General features: G+C 41.2%; 1 protein-coding gene across 1 annotated transcript; it reads left to right on the forward strand.

Annotated features, from left to right (window-relative positions):
* Positions 1-2,223: 2,223 nt before the first annotated feature.
* On the forward strand, positions 2,224-20,751 carry LOC140119031 (monocarboxylate transporter 1-like). Its single transcript, XM_072137620.1, has 5 exons — positions 2,224-2,270; positions 4,348-4,587; positions 7,420-7,563; positions 13,262-14,119; positions 17,118-20,751. Exons 2-5 carry the CDS (start codon positions 4,371-4,373, stop codon positions 17,372-17,374), a joined length of 1,476 nt encoding a protein of 491 aa, XP_071993721.1. The 5' UTR covers positions 2,224-2,270; positions 4,348-4,370; the 3' UTR covers positions 17,375-20,751.
* Positions 20,752-22,543: the final 1,792 nt, after the last annotated feature.

The raw sequence follows: 22,543 nt of genomic DNA on the forward strand, positions 1-22,543 counted from the left end.
CAAACTTATAAGAACACTACTACACTTGATCTTATACAAAAGGTTCTTACAAGTGCTGTTTGGGGTGTAGCCGAGAGACAGGGGCTTGGATAGGCAAAAGCTCGCCTGGCAGCGGAGCGCCAGCTCCATCCCAAGAACCAACTAACATAGTTTTAACTGCAGCACCTTTAATCTACTACTACTTCACTGCCTCCATACATCGTCCCCTTATCAAACGAGCTGTGTCAGGCCGAATTTTCAGGTGTTTCACCAGATACATAGTGGAACTCGGCACATCTGTCGCCGCCATGCTGGAGACCTGATGTTGCAATCATAGCAGCGCAATATGGATGCCCCATAATGTCGCTCTTAATCATGGAACCATTTCCAAAAAATAATTAAAAATAGAACCACTATGCTATTCCATTATTCCTAGGTGAAATATTCAAACGACCCGGCCTGCTTTGAAAATTATAATTCTTTCAAAGTAAACGCTTCTGGCCCCCAGGCCCATTTTGGGTGGGGAGGAGCCAAGAGACAGGGGCTTGGACAGGCGAAAGCTCGTCTGGCAGCGGACCGCCAGCTCCATCCCAAGATTAGGCAGCCTCAGAGGCATCCATGCATGCTGCCCCTGCTGTTTCCTGTCCATTTTGCCTCCACGATCCTCCACAGCGTCCACCAATGTCTCCATGCGCAACTTTCAACTCTCTATACCCCAGACGCTGGAGCACGAGAGGATATGCAGCACATCATCCCCTTATCAAACGAGCTGTGTCAGGCAGAATTTTCAGGTGTTTCACCAGATACATAGTGGAACTCGGCCGATCTGTCGCCGCCATGCTGGAGACCTGAAGTTGCAATCATAGCAATATGGATGCCCCATACTGTCGCTCTTAATCATGGAAGTCGTCTCCATGGCTGCCTCCACATGTCGTCCCCTTATCAAAAGAGCTGTGTCAGGCTCATTTTTCGGGTGTTTCACCAAATACATTATGGAACTTGGTCACTATGTCGCCACCATGCTGTGTTATCGACTAAATATACCGTCAACCTTTTGTTCACATAGGAAATCATTTCAGCGCTTCTTGCTCACCTCCTTTGGTTCCTCTCTGCCACCCATTGGTTTAAAGCCCGAGTCCATTTAGGGTATGTCGCCATGACACTCTCTAGCCTGCCGCTGCCGCTGCCACTGCCACTGCATGCCGTCCCCTATAGTGTCAGGGTCAATTATTGGATGTTTTAGATGCTATCTAGCTTCATTCTGTCACTCTGTCATGGCCATGCTGTTGCCCATAATTTTGGCATAATGGTGCGATTAAGCAGCCTCAGAGGCATCCATGCATGCTGCCCCTGCTGTTTCCTGTCCATTTCCGTGGTGTTTCCATAATTTTCTGAGGTTCCCAGGTGTTTGGCCAAGCTTCCCTGTGCAGAGCCTTGGTCCCCTTGAAAAATGCTCGAGTCTCCCATTGACTTCAATGGGGCTCGTTATTCGAGACGAGCACTCGAGCATCGGGAAAAGTTCGTCTCGAATAACGAGCACCCAAGCATTTTAGTGCTCGCTCATCTCTAGTCCTGTCAGACTAATCTGATTGGCTTCTATGAGGAAATAAGTTCGAGACTGGATCTGGGGGATGCAGTGGATGTTGTATATCTGGACTTTTCTAAGTTATTTGATACAGTGCCACATAAAAGGTTGGTACATAAAATGAGGCTGCTATGAGACTATGGGAAATCCGTTTATTTGCTTAAGCAATTGGCTTAGTGATAGAAAACAGAGGGTTGTCATTAATGGCACATTCTCAGATTGGGTTGACGTTACTAGTGGAGTGCCATAGGGGTCAGTATTGGGGCCACTACATATTTTTATTAATGACCTTGTAGTGGGTTTACACAGTCAAGTTTCAATATTTGCAGATTATACTAAGCTGTGTAAAGTAATAAATGCTAAGGTCGATAGTTTAGCATTACAGACAGATTTGTTGAAGCTTGAGCAGTGGGCAGAGTAATTATTGAGGTTTAATATAGATAAATGTAAAGTTATGCACTTGGGCCATGGAAACAAAAAGTATAATTATGTTCTAAACAGTCAATTACTTGGTAAAACTGGAGCACTAAATATGGAGCTGATTGCTATTTGTTCTGTTTGTGATTGGAGCAGGGGGGCAGGTGTGGCCCCCAGCATTGCAGTCAGGGATTGGCTGAATTACATTTCCTGGACGTTGAAAGAAACTGAGTGGCAGAGATCAGAGGGGGCTTGTAAAGAGTATCTAAGGTAACAAAGGATTGGTGAGGTGAGTGTCAGTATTCAGAAACTTTTCCTCTCTCATTGCAAATCTGCAACAGAGAATTGATTTAAATTGTATTTATATCTAATTACAATTTATATTATATAATTTATAATAATGTCTTTCTGTGCAGAAACACTGTGTGCTAAGTACATTGCAGATACATTGCTTTTCTTGCTTTTAATTGCTTTACTATTCCTGAAAATTTCTTATTTGATTTTGAATTTCCTGAGATGCTAAATTAATGTGATTCCTGCCAGTGGCATATACCCTATGCTTTACTGCTGCACAGGTATGAATGTGAGTATCTTTTGGTAGTAGTTCTGTTGTATTGTCTTTGATCAGATCACTGCTCTGTTAGCGGTAGCAGACGCTGCCTCTGAATGGCTATTATTGTGCTTGTGTTATTGGAGTATATGTATGTTAGAAGAAATCCAGTTGGTAGCAGTATACTTTGTACTTCACTCCCTCCCACTCCTATGATGTTAGCTTTTCATCTGGCAGACATCAGATCAGATATTTTTTTCTTCCAAGGGTAATCCTGCTTTTACCAGTGCAGACTGCTCAAATAATGCTCTTCTTCTATGTGCTACTATCCTGTACATAGAAAAATCTATAATGATGTTGATACTTTTGTATATCAGATGCATCTACTTATAAACATTGACATTTGGCTAAATCTCTTTGAAGAACATGAGTCAGTCATAAGGAAACAGCTATATAGTTGTCACTGTGTATAGCAGAGCCTGGATGACCTCAATGGTCAATCATAGCAGAGTTTTCCAGGAAAACTGAATTATTGCCTTCACACTTGTGTTGGTAGAAGGTAATTTTGACTGGACAGTGAGATATAGTAAGACTAAATGTAAACTGTAGTGCATTCCTGCAGTACACAGTACGCATAGCGCTGCACAGGAAATGCCTCTTAAAGGGGTTTGTCCTTGAAAGAAAGTTCTCAAATTTTAATCCCCTTACTTTACAGTTTTACTCAGTTTTTTTTCTGTTTTAGCTCCTATAACTCAGTGATTTTCAGTGTAAAATTCCAGAGTGTGGGTGGGGATTCTCTAAGCAGATACTTCATTATTCTGCTGTGAGGTGCTGTTTACTGGGTATGTGCTTAGATTATCAGGGTTCAAGGTTTATCTGCACTTTTATTTAGCTTCTGAACATTCTACTAGTATCTGACACATAGAAAAAGAGAGATGAGATGGATATAACACATATTAACACAATTAACTCTGCTGCCTTACCTATGACACACTTACAGAGTCAGCTCTGCTATATGCCTCCCTCCCCCTCCCTTGGATAAAGACCTAATCTTTTCTGTAGTTAGTAGAGTAAGTCTCTGCACACTACTGATTGCAGGCAGGAAGTAACTTTGTCTGAGCTGGTCTTGTAATGCAGGGGGGAGGGGCAGCAGGCAGAGAGCACTGCAATGCTCTGTTCATGAGTGGAATCTGACCATAGTCAGAAAATTTACAGTCGGATCCAGGGGCAACCACATTATCAACCTTTCTAGAGAAAGGTTGGAATTATATTTGCGAAATGCTGTACTTTTGTTAATAACAGTGAATTAGAGAATGTGTTATTTTGTGCTAATGTCTAGCACCATCTTGATACTCTTCCAGGTGTTGGAAGTAAACCGGCACATGAGTTTTCCAAAAAGTGGTAACCACACTGCGGTTTGGCAATGTGAAGCTTGCAGTTGTATACCAGGTGCAGGATAAAACAATTTGTCATATAGTCCTCTTATGGTGCCTTTGCATCACATGTTATCTACTTAATTCTATTGCTGTTTTGTATGACAAGAATTAGATGTTTACAAATGTCTTTCTGCCCTACAGTTCACACTGGCGGAGAAGACATAATGAATTCCCTCCATTGTGTGTATGACCGGTTACCTTTAAGTCAGAGGTCACTTGCTGATTGACCAGTAGTGGACATGAGATTGCAGGTTAATCGGCAATTGCTAATGGGCTTCTTAGCTCGCTCATGCCTTGGTTTGCAAGACAATTTAGCTCCTGATATTCATAACAAAATGCAGAAGTTTGTGGCTGATTAAGTGTATTTTCTTATTTTTCAGTAGTTGCCAGGAAAAAAGCTAACATGGCACCTGCAGTCGGGGGACCTGTGGGTTACACCCCACCTGAAGGAGGCTGGGGGTGGGCTGTGGTGGTTGGAGCTTTTGTGTCCATTGGTTTCTCTTACGCCTTTGCAAAATCCATCACAGTGTTCTTTAAAGATATAGAAGTGATATTTGGAGCAACAAGTAGTCAGGTCTCCTGGATTTCTTCTATTTTGTTGGCGGTGATGTATGCTGGAGGTAAGCCTTTATTAATAGCTGTGCTGTGAAAATATGTTTTTGTCTCTTCCTTTAAAGCTGTTTATTCTGGCCTATGTGAGGCCATGTTATAGTCTCTGATTGAATTTCACATTGTAATTGGAGACCTTCTGATTCCATAGGATATTGTAGAGCTCTCTATTGAGTTACATATATTATTTGATCTCTCTCATAGGATACCTGGTGGAGCACAATACATCCACGCCCATACAAGTCACTGCAGAGACTCAAATATGCATAAATATGCATAAAGCCATGGCCCGGATAAATGGTTCAGACTATTCTGCTGTTTATATGGATGTGCAATCCGTTATGAAAGCTTCAACTTCATGTTAAGCAAGCACAACTCTGCAGTATTTAGGGGCTGGTATTCATTATAAAATGAAAAAAAAAATGATAAATTTTGTTCTGAAAGGGTTAAAATATAAAACAATGTATGAATATGAATATATTCAGGACATGGACATGTAAAAATCAACTTAAATTTTTATGTTAAAAAAAATGCTCTGACTTAAATCCCCCTCCTCTCTTCTCCCTCTGCCTGCTTTAATATTGCAGAAGCACAGAGTATGTACTACCTGTGCTACCGCAGGGATACAGTAGACTGAGAAGGAGAGTGAAAAATAGGAAAATAAGAGCCAGAGCCCCAGAGATTGGAGAGGCTCTGGTAATGCCTTCACTGATGGATTCTCTGTGTTGCTCTACCCAGTATACACGGAGGAGCAGGGGACATGCACAGTGCACATACAGGATGTGTATGGTGACAGCCTGGCAGCTTCCATCACATGGAGGAGCAGGGAACATGCACAGTACATACAGGGTGTATATGGTGAAAGCCTGCTAGCTTCCATCACATGGAGGAGCAGGGGACATGTAATAAGTGGTAGAAATTGTTAGTACACCAGACTGCAGATGACAAGGTGGGGGAAGTGAGCAGCATAAGTGTCACGGGTGGTCCCGCGATCCATATCGCGGATCGCGGGGTCACCCGTGCCTGTCGCTCCCCGCCTGCGTGCCGCAAGCGCAACTTACGAGTCCCGGCTCCAGTCCTGGCCTCTTCAGTTCCGGCTGCCGCTGCTCTTCCGTCCTCGGCCGTGCGCGCATCCCCGGCTCCGGCCATTGGCACTGGCCATTTCAGGTAAACTATTTATTACTGCCTCTTCCTGTGATCCCTGCCGGATCTTTGTGCCCTGTGCCCTGGAGAAAGCTTTGTTTATGCTGTGTGCTCTTTATGTGATTTTTCCGTTGTGACCCTGGTTCTGCTTTTGACTTCGCTCCTTTGCCGCCTGCCTTGACCTATTGCTACGTCTCTGACTCCGATCCTCTGCTACCCGTCCTGACCTCCTGCCTGTCCCCGACTACGAGATTGCCTGCCGTTTCCGTCCCCCGACCTTGGCTGCCATTGCGGACAAGTCACGCCTGTGGAACGACCTGGTAGTACCACACCGCAGCAAGACCAACCTGCTTTGCAGCGGGCTCTGGTGAAAACCGGGTATCACTTAGACTCCGGTCCCAGGTTGTGGCTTGTGTCATCGTCCACAGTGGTCCAGAGGATACACAACCTCGAACCCTGACAATAAGGACAGGAGACAGAGAAACTTCTGTAGATTCACAGACTGGGATGGAGGGATTAATAGGGAACAGGGAGATCTTGTACCTTACTATACTGTGCAGGAGACATCTGCATACACATCCAGCTCTGCTGCAGTCACTGTTACATGACCTCATCCTCTGTGAGCAGGGAACAGCAGCTCCTCCCCACCTCCCAGGAATCCATAGTTTGTTTACACTTTGTTTCTCTGAGGATACCAGGGCTTGCTCAGAGTGGGATAACAAGGAAACTGCTGCATATAGGTAACAAAGATAATAGGAAAAGCTGTTTTGCATCCCAAGAGCTATTGATTTGTGGAAAACAAAAAAACCTTTACAGTTACTCTTTAACTGCTTCAAAATCTCTAATCTACCACTTAGGCCCCTTCCACACTTGCGTTGCATTTCACGTCAGAGTTTGATCAGGGTTTGGTCAGTGAAAAACGCACATTTTGCATCAGAGTGCAATTAGTTTTCAGTCAGAGTTTGTTCAGTGTCTCAGTTTTTCACGCACGTTTTTGATGCAATTTCAATGCGTTTTTCACGCGCAGAAAATGCGTGTGAAATGGACTCATGACTGAGCTCTATCTTTTCTATGGCAATTGCTGCGTGAAAAACGCATTGCACTTGCATTGCACTTGTGTCTTAGAGTGTCTTAGTGTCTTAGAGTGCAATGCATTTTTTATGCATCTCCATAGACTTGTATGGTGCGTTTTTCACGCGCGTGACTTGCAAAAGTGGAGCATGTCGAGATTTAAACACGCGTTAAAAAAAACGTGCGTGTGTGCGTAAAAAAAAAATGCAAGTCTGAAAAGACCCATTGGTTACAATAGGTCAGAGTGCAAAGCAAGTTCTGCGCGTCAAAAGCATGAGCAGAAAACGCGCGTGAAAAACGCAAGTGTGAAAGGGGCCTTACTTTCTAAGCACCACTACCTGGCGTAACCTCTTACCCTCTTAAATATATATTGGTTGATGACCTAGGCTGACATTGCATTGCTACAGCTGGGTAGTGTTCTTGTTAAATGTAGACTGGGACTATGCCAAGTCATGTTAAGGCCAGTCTGGTTGTCAGTATAAATGTGATAGCCCTTCACTTGCATTGTTCAAAGTCAAAGTTAGAGAGGGTAGTGCGTAAAATCATAGCACTAAGCCCCAGCAATACATATTTTCTATGTTCTAAAGTTGTCTTAAATAAATCTGAAGCAAACTTATACATTTTTATAGGTCCCATAAGCAGTGTGCTGGTGAATAAATATGGGAGCAGACCCATCATGATAGCTGGGGGTCTTCTTGCAGGCACTGGCTTAATTGGAGCCTCATTCTGTAATACTGTCAGCCAGCTGTATTTCTGTATTGGAGTTATTGGAGGTAAGTTTTTTTCTCCTTTTTATACTTTAAAAGAAAGATACTGTCTGCATACTTATAAAAAAATACAAAGGTCTGGTCTGTCCAGTAGCATAACTAGAGGGAGGGCCGATTCTAGCCTTTTTGCTGCCTGAGGCTAAAATTTAAATGCTACCCCCCCCCCTATACCCCGAACCCCTGCTATTCTTGGCCCCATGAATTTACAGACAAAGAAAAGTAGCTACATCCTGATCGGAAATGCTGAGAACATTCCCACACAGCGCCACCACATCACTGACAATACACATGGTGATGCTGTCTCACACTCCAATATCAGACGGTGACACAGATATTAGTGGTGTCTGGTACCTTAAAAGATATGAGCTGCTCCATCAGAAAAAGAGCAACTTTTCCCGGCCATGGTTTATCACTGCTGATACCGCCATTAGACGTCTTCAGGTCCATGCGGTCAATCTGCATACTGTGCCCTTAAAAATACCAGTCACTTTTAATATAATGTCAACTGGATAAGAATGTCCCACACGTGTGTTTTGAGCTTTAACATTAGTAATAATTATTAACAATGTAAAGCATGTTACTTCTTATAAAATTAATCTGTGTTTGCAATGTCTAGTTTTATAAATATATTGCGTCCTCTTGTTATTTTACCCCCCTTTATTAGTAAATTATTTTATTCTGCTCCCTAAAAAAGAATGGCTGCACCATTATACAAGCTCTTCTAACTCTTGTGTCACCCCCTCATCCTCATAGACTGTAAGCTCTTGTGTTCCACCCCTCATCCTCATAGCCTGTAAGCTCTTGTGTCACCCCCTCATCCTCATAGACTGTAAGCTCTTGTGTCCCCCCCTCATCCTCATAGACTGTAAGCTCTTGTGTCACCCACTCATCCTCATAGACTGTAAGCTCTTGTGTTACCCCCTCATCCTCATAGACTGTAAGCTCTTGTATCACCCCCTCATCCTCATAGACTGTAAGCTCTTGTGTTACCCCCTCATCCTCATAGACTGTAAGCTCTTGTGTTACCCCCTCATCCTCATAGACTTTAAGCTCTTGGGTCACCCCCTCATCCTCATAGACTGTAAGCTCTTGTGTCCCCCCTCATCCTCATAGACTGTAAGCTCTTGTGTCACCCTTCATCCTCATAGACTGTAAGCTTTTGTAAGCAGAGCCCTCACTGTTATTGTTCCATACTAATATTTGTACTATGTAATATAGTATTTTATTTGAATATGTCCACTATGAGTTGCAAAGCGCTACAGAATTTGAGAGCCCTATGTAAATAAATATTAATATTAATTTAAGTACAAGTCTCTACTAATTTGTATCCACACCCCTAATGTATTATACAGCCCCCTCTAGTTTATCCAACAGTGTTAATAAACCATCCCATAAAAATGTATACAGTACCCCATATACAGGCCCTATCAGTGTCGTAACTAAAGTCTTCTGGGCCCCGGGACAAATTTTCTAACAGGACCCCTTCCCTCTGTAGCCGTGCCCACCATTAATGCAACATAAAAACAAAAACTACCATCTATACTATAAGAAACAGAAATAATATATTTTCCGTAACAGGAGCAAATATTACCTATGTACAATGATCAGTATCACCTCATGGACTGTAAGATCTTCTGTTCCTTTCATTCTAATAGACTGTTAGCTCTTGTGTAATATTAAGGGAATTGACAATTTACCAGTGATAACGCTGTGTGAGGCACAAATAATACAGCTACAGCATGACTATTTCTATAAAATGACTTAATATTATATATGAGGCACAAATATAACAGCAGTATATCCAGAGACCAGTATACCCCAATACTGGAACACGAAAGCGGCTCCGAGCAGAGAATATAACTAAATCCACTGACCGCTGACGTCTTCATGGTCTTTCTTCTTTTCAGTCAGATCTACCAGGCTTCTTCCTGCCACATCTAATCTCTGTGGACTGTGCAAAACAGACATGATTAGCCCTAATGATGCCCCCTACAAAATAATCATGCCATATTAGTTTACCCAAGTTGCATACATTCAGTGCACCCACAGCCCTCTTGTTACTTTAGTGCCTACCTACCTTTTAAGCTAATGCAGAAACCCTGACTTTTGCTCATTATGCCCCTTTTCATTATGCCCCCCCCCCCCCAGCTCATTTATCATTCCCTCATTATGCCCCCAGGTCACTTGTCCTTCCCTCATTATGCCCCCTGGTCATTTATTCTTCCCTCATTATGTCCGCTGGTCATTATGGCCCTCTTGTCAAACATCCTTCTCTCATTATGCCCCTTGGTCATTATGCCCCCCAGTCATTTATCCTTCCCTCATTTTACCACTGCTCATTATAAGTATGTGCAAGTTTAAAAAATAAAAAATAAAACCTTCACACTGAGATCACTTACTTCCTGCATAGTGGCAGAACAGGGAACGTATTACTCCCCGCTCTGCCATGGACAATGGCAAAGGGGCCCGGAGCTGCACGGCAGCTAGTTAGCTGCAGGAGCACACAAACCCGGATCTATGTATCTGACTCCAGGGGCCCACAGCTGTTGTGGAAGCATGACAGCCATGGGCCCCTCCCTTCCAACGGGCCCAGTCGTTACCCCCCTGGGCCCTATGGTTTAAGTATATACAGCCCGGATTGTTTAATTAAGTACAACCCCCCTCAAGTAGAAATAGCTCACCTAGTTTGAATATATATACATAGCCCTGCATAGTTTTAGTATCTAGATCTTTAGTCTATATATACTGCCCCTGTCACATATAAATAACTATTTCTCCCATTACATATAAATATACAGTACATAGCCCCATCACATATACATATATATTGCCTCATCGCATATACGAGATATTGCCACATTACATATATATTTTCCCATCACATATACAGTGTATTGCCCTATGACATATATATTTCCCCATCACAAGTATATTGCCCCATCACATATACAGTATATTGCCCTATCACATATATACTTCCCCATCACAAATATATTGCCCCATCACATATACAGTATATTGCCACATTAAATACTGTATGTATTTCCCCCATCACATATATATTGCCGCCTACCCCGAGGTAAAAAATGTGGCCAGCAATAAAATTAAAAAATAAATACTTACCTTTCGGTCTCCCCCGCTGCTGCCATCTGCTCTATTCCAAGCCCTTCTATGGGCAATGTCTTCAGTGCAGACTCGCAGCAGGATAACATCATCTTGCCGGCATGTGTGATACAGAGCAAGGCAGACTGGGCTGGCTTTTGGCCTGATATAATCCAGTTACGGAAAAGGCTTATATTTAAGAGGCTGGTTGCAGAAATACCATGCTGACAGGGCTCTTTTTGACTCAGCTGAGTAAAAAGGGACTTTTAGCCTTTCGGGGTTGTAGGCGATTGTGGTGCCAGAATTGTGAGCCACTCTCACTTCCTGTGTGTCCCTGAACCCATGTGTTTAGGGGTTGTCTGTGAAAAACAATAACTAACTGACCTTGTCTACACCTATGGTGTACATCACAGTAGCGTTAAGGGTTTATACCTCCTATACAAATCCAAGACCATAAGGAATCTCGTTTTGGGTTGAGATTATTCTCCATAATGCTGAAAATCAGTGTACCCAGAACCTTTAGGCTACATTCACGCTGCTGTATCTGGGGCATATATACGAGCGACGTATATACGGCATATATACGTCCCCCATAGCCACTGCTCACCCCTATGGTGAGGGGCAGGAGTGAGAAGTGCTCACCCCTCTTCATCTCCCCTGTGCCAGCTCTTCAGATGTGGTGTCGTAGTAATATAAGTTTAACACTACCATGGGCCTGCACTGTAAAGTCTAGGGCTTTTAAACAATCTAATGTTTAAAGGGAACCTGTCACCGCATTTTTCACAAATCCAGCTAATTGCAGGTTTCCATAGAGCACTTGTGACTAACTGACACCTTTCTTTTAGTTAAAAATTGTTCCCCTCATATATTCAACTTTATAATTTTACCAGGAGCCAAGTATGTATATAGCGAGTCGAGGTGGACGTGGCTTCCTCAGGCTGAATCCAGCAACTCCTCCCCATGTTTTCTCTTCATTCAGCAGTAATGTTATGTGACCAGGGTAACATTGCAGGTCCTTTAGCCTCTTAACATTAGAAACTGTACATCAAGCATATATTTTATTAAATCTCAGCATATCATATCACATGAAATGACAGCAGCCTGCATGGATAGATATAGAAGTCCATGCAGGCATGTTGTGATTTTTTATGTGGTCAGATATGTGCATGGAGTACAGTTTGCTAATGTTAAGAGGCTAAAGGACCTGTGATGATATTACCCTGGTCACATGACATTATATCACACCCCTTGACTCTCTCTATGGATCCCTATATACCAGTAAGTTTATAACTCTGATTTTATGGGGATCAGAGGAAAACTATTTTTAGCTGAAAAAAGTGTGCCTCCCACTAACTGTATTTGTGAATAATGTGGTGACAGGCTCCCTTAAATGCATACAAATCATGATTTATCTAATGGACTATTTTCTGTCTGGGATTATTTTTTCAAAAAGTCCTAAAAAAGTATCAAATTGCATAAAAAGTCCCATCATATACTGGAGTAACTATGAGACTTTTAAAAAATAAGTATTAAATCTGGTTTTGAGCAGCATTGCAGTAGATCTATGTTTACGCCAGATTAATATAATGTCAGAAATAGCTCTGTGAGACTTTTTATCAGGGAAGAGTCCCAACAAAACTCAACACAAATTTTTGAGACTTTTTTTCACAAAAAAGCCAAGCAAAGCCAATGATAAATAACCCCCATGTCTCCATGTAGGCCAACCTCATAGGAAAAGATAACAGAGAGTATTGGCACACAGGAGATGCTACAGAATAGTGAGCTAATGTGTGTCATCAGCACTTACAGTAAATCTGGTGTCCAACACATGACACCTTTGTCTCTTATTTCTGCTACTTGCTGCCATTTCAGTTTCTTCCATCAAATTGTTAGCATCTTCTTAACAGAAACTTAATACTGTTCTGCTGCTCCCATAAAGATCACTATCAACCAACAGTAGCCAATATAGTAACAATGCCCCTAAGTAGCCACTATAGTCACTGTGCCCCCAAAAGTAGCCAATATAGTCACAGTACCCCACAGCAGCTAATATAGTTAGTGCCCCCACAGTAGCCAATAGTCACATTGTCACACAGTGCCCCCAAGTTGCAGTGTCCCCCCAACACAGTGGACCTGAGCCACAATGTCCATTTCCCTAATAGAAAAATTTCCACCATAGGTTAAAAAATACCATTTCTTTTCACACCATCTGGGTTGTGGCGAAGGTGACCTATAATGATGTGTTAGTCAGCACTGGATTCAGCTCTAGCATACAGCCAGTGTGATGGTGACCAGGGGATCAGAGAGCTGAAAGCTCCTATGCTCCAATGCAAATTTGTGGTAATATTGGGATACTGGGGCCACCCTTTCTTACCTTTGACTGGAATCCCACTATACTCCCCCTGATGGTGGCCTGGGCATCGCTGTTATACATCATTGTGTAGGGTGCATTGGGTCAAATGCAAAATGACACAATGACCCTGCAGCATAATGGCTGAAATAAACAACAAAATGGTTAATATCAATTTGTATAAAGTCATAGCAATGTTACTAGTGTCATTAACCTCTTCTCAGTCTTAAGTTTTCTTTTTTTTCTCTGCAGGATTTGGTTTGGCTTTTAACTTGAATCCAGCACTAACCATGATTGGCAGATATTTCTTTAAGAGGAGACCTATAGCTAATGGAATCGCCATGGCAGGAAGCCCTGTATTTTTGTCTACACTCGCTCCCCTGAATCAGTATTTTTATAGCATCTTTGGATGGAGAGGAAGTTTCCTTATCTTGGGTGGTCTTCTGCTGAATTGTTGTGTTGCAGGTTCCTTAATGCGTCCCATTGGACCAAAACCTGAGGACTTGAAAAAGAAAGTGGGCAAGGAGGTTTTAGAAGTAGCAGGATGTGCTCCAAAAGCAGATGGGGATGCTAACAAAGATTTAAGTGACGGCAAAGCAAGAACTAAGCCACCTTTCATTGAGACAATCAACAAATTTTTGGACTTTTCACTTTTTACTCATAGGGGATTTTTGATTTACCTTTCTGGCCACACCATTATGTTCTTTGGACTTTTTACACCTTTAGTCTTCCTCAGCAATTATGCAAAAAGCAAACATATTTCCAAAGAGAGTGCAGCCTTCTTGCTTTCTATCCTTGCTTTTGTAGATATGATTGCAAGACCGTCCATGGGGATGGTAGCAAATACTAAGTGGGTGAGACCAAAGGTGCAGTATTTCTTTGCTGTTGCTGTGCTTTTTAATGGTGTTTGCCACCTTTTGGCTCCTCTATCATCAGATTATGTTGGTTTTGCTGTATACGCTGCTTTCTTCGGATTTGCGTATGGTTGGCTTAGCTCTGTCCTCTTTGAAACTTTGATGGACTTGGTTGGTGCACAAAGATTTTCAAGTGCTGTCGGATTGGTGACTATTGTTGAATGTTGCCCTGTGCTCCTTGGACCACCTCTTTTAGGTAAGAATAATCAGAAAAAAATTTCAACTGAGCAATTTTATTGCAATTTTAGAATAGAATAGAATAGAATGCTTTATTGTCCCCATAGGGGAAATTGACTTTGTCACAACGACAACAACAACACCTCCATTCATGATCACAGTTATACATATACAAACAAATAAAATACAGCATACATATACAAGTAGATAATAAAAAGTTTTAAAAAACAGTAAAAAGGAAAGCACCATGGTTACGGATATTAATTACTTGCCCATGTTAACTAATGCAATTGCCCTAGGTATAAAGGAGTTTTTAAAACGATTCGTTCTACATTTAATATGCAGAAACCGTTCACTAAATGTGCTACGTTGACCCATCAGTATATTATGTAATGGGTTTTTCTCATTACATACAATGGACTTAAATTTGGAGAACATACGTACACACAAGACTGACTCCCAATCCTCTGTCTTAGTGCCAACAATTGAGTTCACCTTCCTAACCAATTTCTTAAATTTGTTTAAGTCAGTCGTGCGGGCATTGTTTCCCCAACATACCACCGCATAAAATAAAACACTTCCAATTACAGACTGGTAAAAGGACAACAACATCCTACGATCCACATCAAAAGACCTAAGTGATCTTAAAAAGTACAGTCTCCCAGACGCCTTTTTATACAATTTCTCTGAATTTATATGCCACAATAACTTATCATCCAGATAGACGCCCAAATACTTATAGTTGGTGACGCGTTCCACTGCGACACCCCTAATCTTTGTAGGCTCACCATCAGTATCGCGTTCTTTTCGGAAACTGATTACCATTTCCTTGGTCTTTGATAAGTTCAATTCTAAGCCATTTGTGTTGCACCACTCCGAGAACAAGTCAATGGTTGACCAATATTCAGACAAATCTCCCTCTTTTATGCACCCTATTATCGCAGTGTCATCCGAATACTTCTGCAAGAAACACTGACTTCTATTTTTTTGAAAGTCTGCAGTGTAGATGGTGAATAGAAACGGGGCAAGAACAGTCCCCCGTGGGGCTCCAATGTTACTCACAACCACATCCGACACCGTGTTTCCAATTTTCACCTTCTGCGGTCTTAATGTCAGATAATTAAAGATCCACTGAATTAGGCCAGAACCAATTTTACCCAATTTCTGACATAGAGGTTTCGGCATAATCCTATTAAAAGCACTCCCAAAGTCAAAGAACATTATCCTGATCTCAGACCCCGGCTCGTCCAGATGCATGTATACCCTGTGGAGCAGATAAAGAATCGCATCCTCCACACCCAGACGTGGTTGGTATGCGAATTGTAGAGGGAGTATGCGAATTGTAGAGGGGAGCGAAGCGACGTGCAGCCGGAACACCTGCGCACCGGAAGAAACGGGGTGTTTATTATTTTTTGTTGAAAGACAGCAATACAACAATTATCCACCCAGACAAAGCCCATCTTCCTCCTCACACAAAGGCATGCTTTAACAGCAAGTACCTAAAGAAATCATGACACCGCAGCTTCCAGAAATTGACCAGTCATCTGACAGAGCTGTTTCAAGTTCCCCTTTATTTTATTTATAAGTGTCATCAGAAGATTAGCAGAATGCAAATTATGCCTAAATATATCAGATGCCAAACCAAGCAAATCAGGAAACATCATAAAATATGCCACTTGCAGTCCATGAATATGTCTCTTGATGTCTATGAACTCAGCTCATCTCTTTTGGACTTCTATGAGTAGTCAGAGAACAAAGATAGTTGAGAAGCATTGACTGTGAGATCAGAATGATCAAGTGCCAGCTGCAAAATAGTATCATATTCCTTAAAATGTAAGACTTTAGCCAGGATAGGACAAGCTGGGTGTCCCAGAAGTATTGGGTATGAGGAGAAACAATGACCCCTTTCCATTGTATACAGAGGGGACAGGACCTCTTTGCCAAACTTCTGAAGGAGCCATTCCTCTATATACACTGTTGGATAATGCCCCCCCCTTCCCCACTTTTTACAGGAAACCTAACAGCCTAGCATTTTTCAGCCTGGTCAACTTCTCCTCAAGTTTTCAAATGGTTGCCTCAAAAAGTGGTCTAGCCACTCTGCAATCTCCCTCTGCTTTTTAGTAGGTGCTGTTGCCATTTTATAAGTCCAGCATGCGGGCGGACATGTTATTGTTTCTGCCTCTACATGGGATGGAGTGGAGTGAAGAGAAGAGATGTCAGAGGACATTCCGATCCCCAGGAGGACAGGCTGCATTGAGTTTAGCAGCAGGAGAAAACCAGGTTGACTTATGGGACCCCTGCAACATGCCTCCTACAGAATGCTCTGCTAGGCCATGCCCCCCATTTCAGTTCAGCTTAAGTTTCAGTGTCAGTTCTATTGTTTGCCCTTACAACAGACTTTATAATTTTACCCCTACTCTTTTAGATGGGAGTAAACATTGTTAACAAATTGGATTGCAACTGGCAAAATGCAGTGCCTTCCATCCATTCCTGATAGTAAATTGTAATGACTACAAGCAGAAACCTTGAGACCTTTGAATATACAATAAATATCTAGTTCATTTTAAAATTTGTAATGTTTTGTGTATGTTAGAACTACTAGCGACACATAATGGGACACATATTGACTGTGACAGTTAATGGACCAATTTAACTACACCACATTTATCAAAGTCTATGAAGCCAAATAATAAATCTGGTGGATTTTGTCTGTTCATCTGACTTTGCACCTCCTATGCTTTGTTCATACCAAAATAGTGTCCTAGTGAGTACTGTTAATAGATTTTTCCCAAGATCATGACTGACATGATGGTATTTTCTGTCTGTGTACACAGAAAAATCCTTGTAAGTCTACTTCTGCCTGCATGCTGCGGGAAGCAATGAGCAGTTGCATTGTGCCACTATGTGTAAAAGTATGCCGTTTCCAAAAAATGTATTGAAAGCAGACAACTTTTTTAATGAAGATTGAGTTTAGTCAGTCAGTCTTGTTAAGCCTTTATCCTATATTGTTTTTCTAGGTAAACTAAATGATATGTATGGAGACTACAAGTACACTTACCAGGCTTGTGGGATAGTGCTGATCATTTCTTCAATATACCTCATTATTGGAATGACCATCCATTACAGACTCCTAGCAAAAGAGCCAATAGCCGAAATGAAAATGAGATGCCAGAAGGCAAGTGGTGGAGAATCTGAACACAACTTCAGCAATGAACTCGCAATCCTTCCTCAGAATTGCTATGACGTGTTGCATGAGGAGGACAGCAACATATGAGGCTTATGTTTTCATTGGGTGGACACACATGACCCTGATCCTGCACAATAATCTTATTTTAACTTTTACCACTCCAAATGGAACGTTTTATATATATTTTTTTTAAATGACAAATGGGGATCTTGGGAAAAGTTAATTAACAGGTGTAAGAGACAAAACCTTATCTTACTCACTGTCTTTCAGTATCATACAGCAATATCTTAAAGGAGAAGTGTAAGTACTATTTATAGCAATATCTTACAGTAATACTACCAGTGTTAGTATTATTTGGAGCAATATCTTAAATGAGCAATTGTAGTACATTTTGCATTTACAGCATCATACAGTTATAGAACAATTTGCATCAATGTTACCTTACACAGTCTTAAAACTATTTGCATCAGTGTTACCCTATACTACCAGTTTCAGAAGTCATTGTTACCTTACATTACCAATGTTAGAACTATTATAACAGTGTTACCTTAAAGTACTTGTCTTTGTAGTATTTGCATCAGTGTTACCTTGCAGCACCAGTCTTTGTACTCTTTACATCATACAGTACTACAGAGTTAGTCAAAGTACTAATTTAATTCATATCCTCTTACAGTACTACATTGTAGTGCTATTACTTGTTTTACGTATATACTCGTATGGTGCTACATGTGTTTTATTTTGAAGAAAGCAAGAATTAGGGGGCAAGAATATGGCCATGGTGCTGCTGCTGGTGATGGGACTGGTGCAGCTGGGAGAGGACATGTCCCATCTCTGCCTTCTACAACTTCCTCTTGTGCAAGCACGCACCAGAGTGTGCAGCTGGTAGGGCCCAATCGGCCACACAAAGTTGAGGTATTTGTCAGTTATAGGGAAGTGCCTCAACTTCCATGGAATTATCTTTGCCACATTCAACGTCTGTTGAATGAGAGCCCTCTATCTCACCCCTTTCAAAAAAGCAAAACTGTCTCAGACAGACAAAAGTCATTGTGCAGTCTCTCATGCTGTATGATGACTCTCGTAGCTGGAATTATGTGGCCCATCCAACTGCCCCAAACATGGAGTTGCAAGATTCCCATGAACTTCTGTTGAGGATGAGGCTATGGATGGTGTACCATTAGAAGAAATGCATGATGATGAAACCAAACTGCTGTGGCTTTTTGTGATTTGTAGATGGAGAATGAGAGCAGAGGTGAGGGGTCAAAGGTTAAAGATGCCAGGGGTTATGACGAGGTCCTAGATTCTCAAGGGCCTAGACCCGACATGGATGGAATTTTTTTACCCAAAGTACAGAAGACAGAACAAGTGTCATTTGCATGCTTTGCCGCCAGTCTATAAAGCGCGACCAAAGGCTCAACAATCTGAACACCACCTAAGTACAAAACATGAACTGTGGTGGATAAGACACCAAAAAAGCCTGCAAGGCCACCTGTCATCCTGAAAAGTGAGGATATAACACTCCCTTTACCACTAATACCACCAGCAGCACCAATGTCACCATCACTAAGCCTGTCCACACCATTTATCCAGCTTTCTATCCCTCAAATAATGGATAGATCATTCTATATAGTTTAAAAAAGAAAAGTTTCAAAATTAAAATGTAGCTTTTAATGTGATTCCAAGCCGCCATTACTTATTTTGGCAGGACATCCCTGCCCTGCACCAATAGATTGTGGACAAAATCTGGTGTGCACCGCACAGTGCCATTAGTCCCAAGGTGTACTTCACAACTGACACTTGGATGAGTATACATGCCCAAGATCATTACATCTCCTTAACTGCCCATCTGGTTAATGTAGTGGCAGCTGGGTCCATGGCAGGCAACAGTTTGGCGCACATTCTGCCAGTACAGCTCTGATCAACATCAGCACTCTTATAGATGCCCCGATTACATAGGAAAACTGAAAAAAAAAAAAAACTATATGAAAATAAAAACTGTAAAACTGTCCCCCAGGGGTCTTTTATGACATCATGGGGGACATATAAAGTTAAAAAATACATACAGGAAAAATATTAATAAATATTCATAAAAATACATTTGCATTTCCCCATATAACAATATAAAATCCCACGCTTCACTACAAACAACATCGCCATAGTCACCCCATTTGCTGGAGACTATACATATTATATATCAAAACAAACAAAACAAAATATGGAATTCACTAACAATGTTTATTTTTAAGTTAATTTAAAAATTTAAATAAAATGTACTATAAATTCCAAAAAAGTTTTTTTTTCACTTTTAACCCCAAATAAAAGTAAGAATGAAATAAAAAAAATCTTTAAACTTTAATACATTTTAAATTGCTCTATGTGTCCCAAAAAAAACGGTGCAAAAAGTTTAAGGAAGCACGCAATAAAAAAACATTATGGCCCGTAAACCGCCCCCGCACGAAAATTTGCTAAAAATGCCACAGTCACAAGAGTCTTTTCAGGCCGTGTCACTAAGGGGTTAAAGGACATCTACCATCAGATATACTGATGGTAGACTCCAATAATGAATGTCCTTACTCATTGCAATGTCATCCTTTCAAAAGTGTCTTTAATAACTCATTGAACAGGAGTTTCTGCAGGAAAAATACATTTATAAAATGTGCAAATTAATCCGAGGCGCTCAGGTTTACGTCACCTGAGCGCCTCTTGCTCCAGGGGCTAATAATTAATGCATGCCCCTATTGATCTTAATACAGCCAGGTACTGTCTTCTCAGTGTTCAGACTGCTGGTGACGAAACTGGCTGTATGCAAGGAAAGGCTGTTAAATTTTCAGACTGCCGGCTGACGGCACTAGCAGTCTGAACGATGAGAAGGACCCGGATGTACTAAGATTAAAGTTTAAATTATTACCCCCCGGATCCAGGAGGCGCTCAGGTTACGTAATCCTTAGCACCATGTGTTCATTAGCGTGTCTTATAAAAGTCTTTCTAAGTCTATAAAAGTCTTTATAAGAATCACCTGTTCCAGTAGTTATTTAAAACACTTTTGAAAAGAAGACGTTGCAATAAGTACATTATAGCAGTCTACGGTAGTTAAACTCGAACTTTGACTAACCCACTAAATATTAATCATGATAGAGAATTAAACCCAAAATAATACTTTTTAATACTTCTGTTGTTGCTATGTGTATTTCCATTATTACTGTTTGCACTACACAAGATGGCTGCGACTCTTATCATAAAATCTTTCCACCATCTCCATCAACGTGTTTCAGACACATTTTCTTTATTTTATAGGCTATTTTACACATGTTAAAGGCATTTTTATCTTCTTTTACATTTTTAACCGTCCCATGTTATCATGACCTAGTTTTATCATGAGTGGCTTGTATCTTGTATTATGTATCTCTCCCATTGCCCTTCATGGTTTGAAATACATTCTGCATATATAATGCAACATTTGTGTTGAAGTGTTCGCATAGAAATTTTTTTTTTATAATGTTACCATGTTTTCATTAAATCATTGGGCATTAAATCTATTTAGAGGAAGGGTCACATATCTGATGTAGGAGAAGTCTGGTGTAGTTGAACGTAACATGCTGCATGTGATGGTTCTTTGTGACACAGGGGTTAATATGATGGGGATGAAGGAGGGATTAGCACTGATCGCGGGTGTTATCCCCCTGATCGCATCAAAAAGATGGTGGCAAATGGGTGTGATGTCATCAGGAGCAGCGATCCATTGCTATGACAGCCTCGGGTCTCCTGCCGACCCGAGGCTGTCTCGGTTTAACCCATTCTATACAATGGGGCTCATTTACTAAGAGTCCGTCGGACGCATTTCCGTCAGATTTTCCAAATTTTTCCGATTTGCCCTGAATTGCAACGGGTTTTTGGAGCATGTGATTGGATTTCAGCTTGCATGTGACAGAAATCGGCAACAGGCAAGATTTAATATTTAGAATTGTGTCGCAAGACACGCACTTACAAGCCCTGGGAAGAAGGTGAACTCCGGCGGACCTCGGTGGGGAAGCGACGGATGCAGGAACTCGGGCACACGATCTTCATAAATTGCGCCGGACTTCATCCTCGTCGGACCGTCCAAATCGGGGATTGCGACAGGACAAGGTAAGTAAATTTGCCCCTTTGTGCTAATTGCACATTGTAATGAATGAGGAAGAGAATCCCCATATACTGCCATACTACAGTATGGCAGTATATGATAGGATCAATCAGACCACCTAGGGTTAAAGTACCCTAGGGGTCTGAAAAATAGTAAAAATAAAAAAAGTAAAAAAAAAATTATAATTAAAAAACATAAAAATTCAAATCACTCCCGTTGCTCTAGAAGTCATATAAATATAAATAGACAGTAAAAATCATAAACACTTTAGGTATCACTGTGTCTGAAAATGCCCAATTTATCAAAATATAATAATGGTTTTGCACTTTTTTGCCATTTTTGAAAATATAAAAAATTCTATAAAAAGGTGATCAAACCGTCGTACAGTTTTAAAAATGATAGCATTGAAAATGTCATCAAAAGTTGCAAAAAATGACACCACCCACAGCTCCGCACACCAAAGTATGAAAAAATAATTAGCACCAGCAGATGGTAAAATCCAAAAAAACATTTGTACAGGAGGTTTTAATTTTTGTAAAAGTACGAAAATAGAATATAACCTATACAAATTTGGTGATGTGTTTTTCACCATTTTCACTGTATTTGGAATTTTTTTCTCGCTTCCCAGTACAAGGCAAGGCAATACTATCATTATGAAGTGCAATTTGTTTTGCAGAAAACAAGAAGAGTTATAGATGTTTGATGGTGGTGAGTGAAAAATGGGAATGAAAAAACAAAAAAGGGCCAAGTCGTTAAGGCGTTAAGGATGTATAAAGAAAGTTCACTGGTGAGCCCTTGTCATACAGACATGAGGTTTGCTGCATATTGCAGCAAACACCCACTCTTAACATCTGCGATTGGTGCTAGCATGAATGGCGGGAGTTTGATTGCCAACAACGGCTTTTAAAAATACAGTGGCTCGTGGGTCCCCTGACGTAATTGGAGAGGTGCTATCTGTTGCAAATGAAAACCTCGGGTCATACAATGTCTCGTTTTAGCCCATCTGTTACAATGTGTGATTTGCATATTGTAATAAATGATGTGGAAAATCCCCATATACTGCCATACTCAGGGGCATAATGATCATAGAGTAGAGTTAGCTCTTACACGCTGCACCCACATCAGCTCACAAAACACAT

Source organism: Engystomops pustulosus, chromosome 2 (assembly GCF_040894005.1).
Source record: "Engystomops pustulosus chromosome 2, aEngPut4.maternal, whole genome shotgun sequence".
In the NCBI taxonomy this organism is placed as follows: Eukaryota; Metazoa; Chordata; class Amphibia; order Anura; family Leptodactylidae; genus Engystomops; species Engystomops pustulosus.

Coding starts and splice junctions, on each gene's coding strand:
- LOC140119031 (XM_072137620.1), top strand. CDS start 4,371: ATGGCACCTGCAGTCGGGGGACCTGTGGGTTACACCCCACCTGAAGGA. Junction 7,564..13,261: donor CTGTATTGGAGTTATTGGAG/GTAAGTTTTTTT, acceptor TTTTCTCTGCAG/GATTTGGTTTGGCTTTTAAC. Junction 14,120..17,117: donor CCTTGGACCACCTCTTTTAG/GTAAGAATAATC, acceptor TTGTTTTTCTAG/GTAAACTAAATGATATGTAT.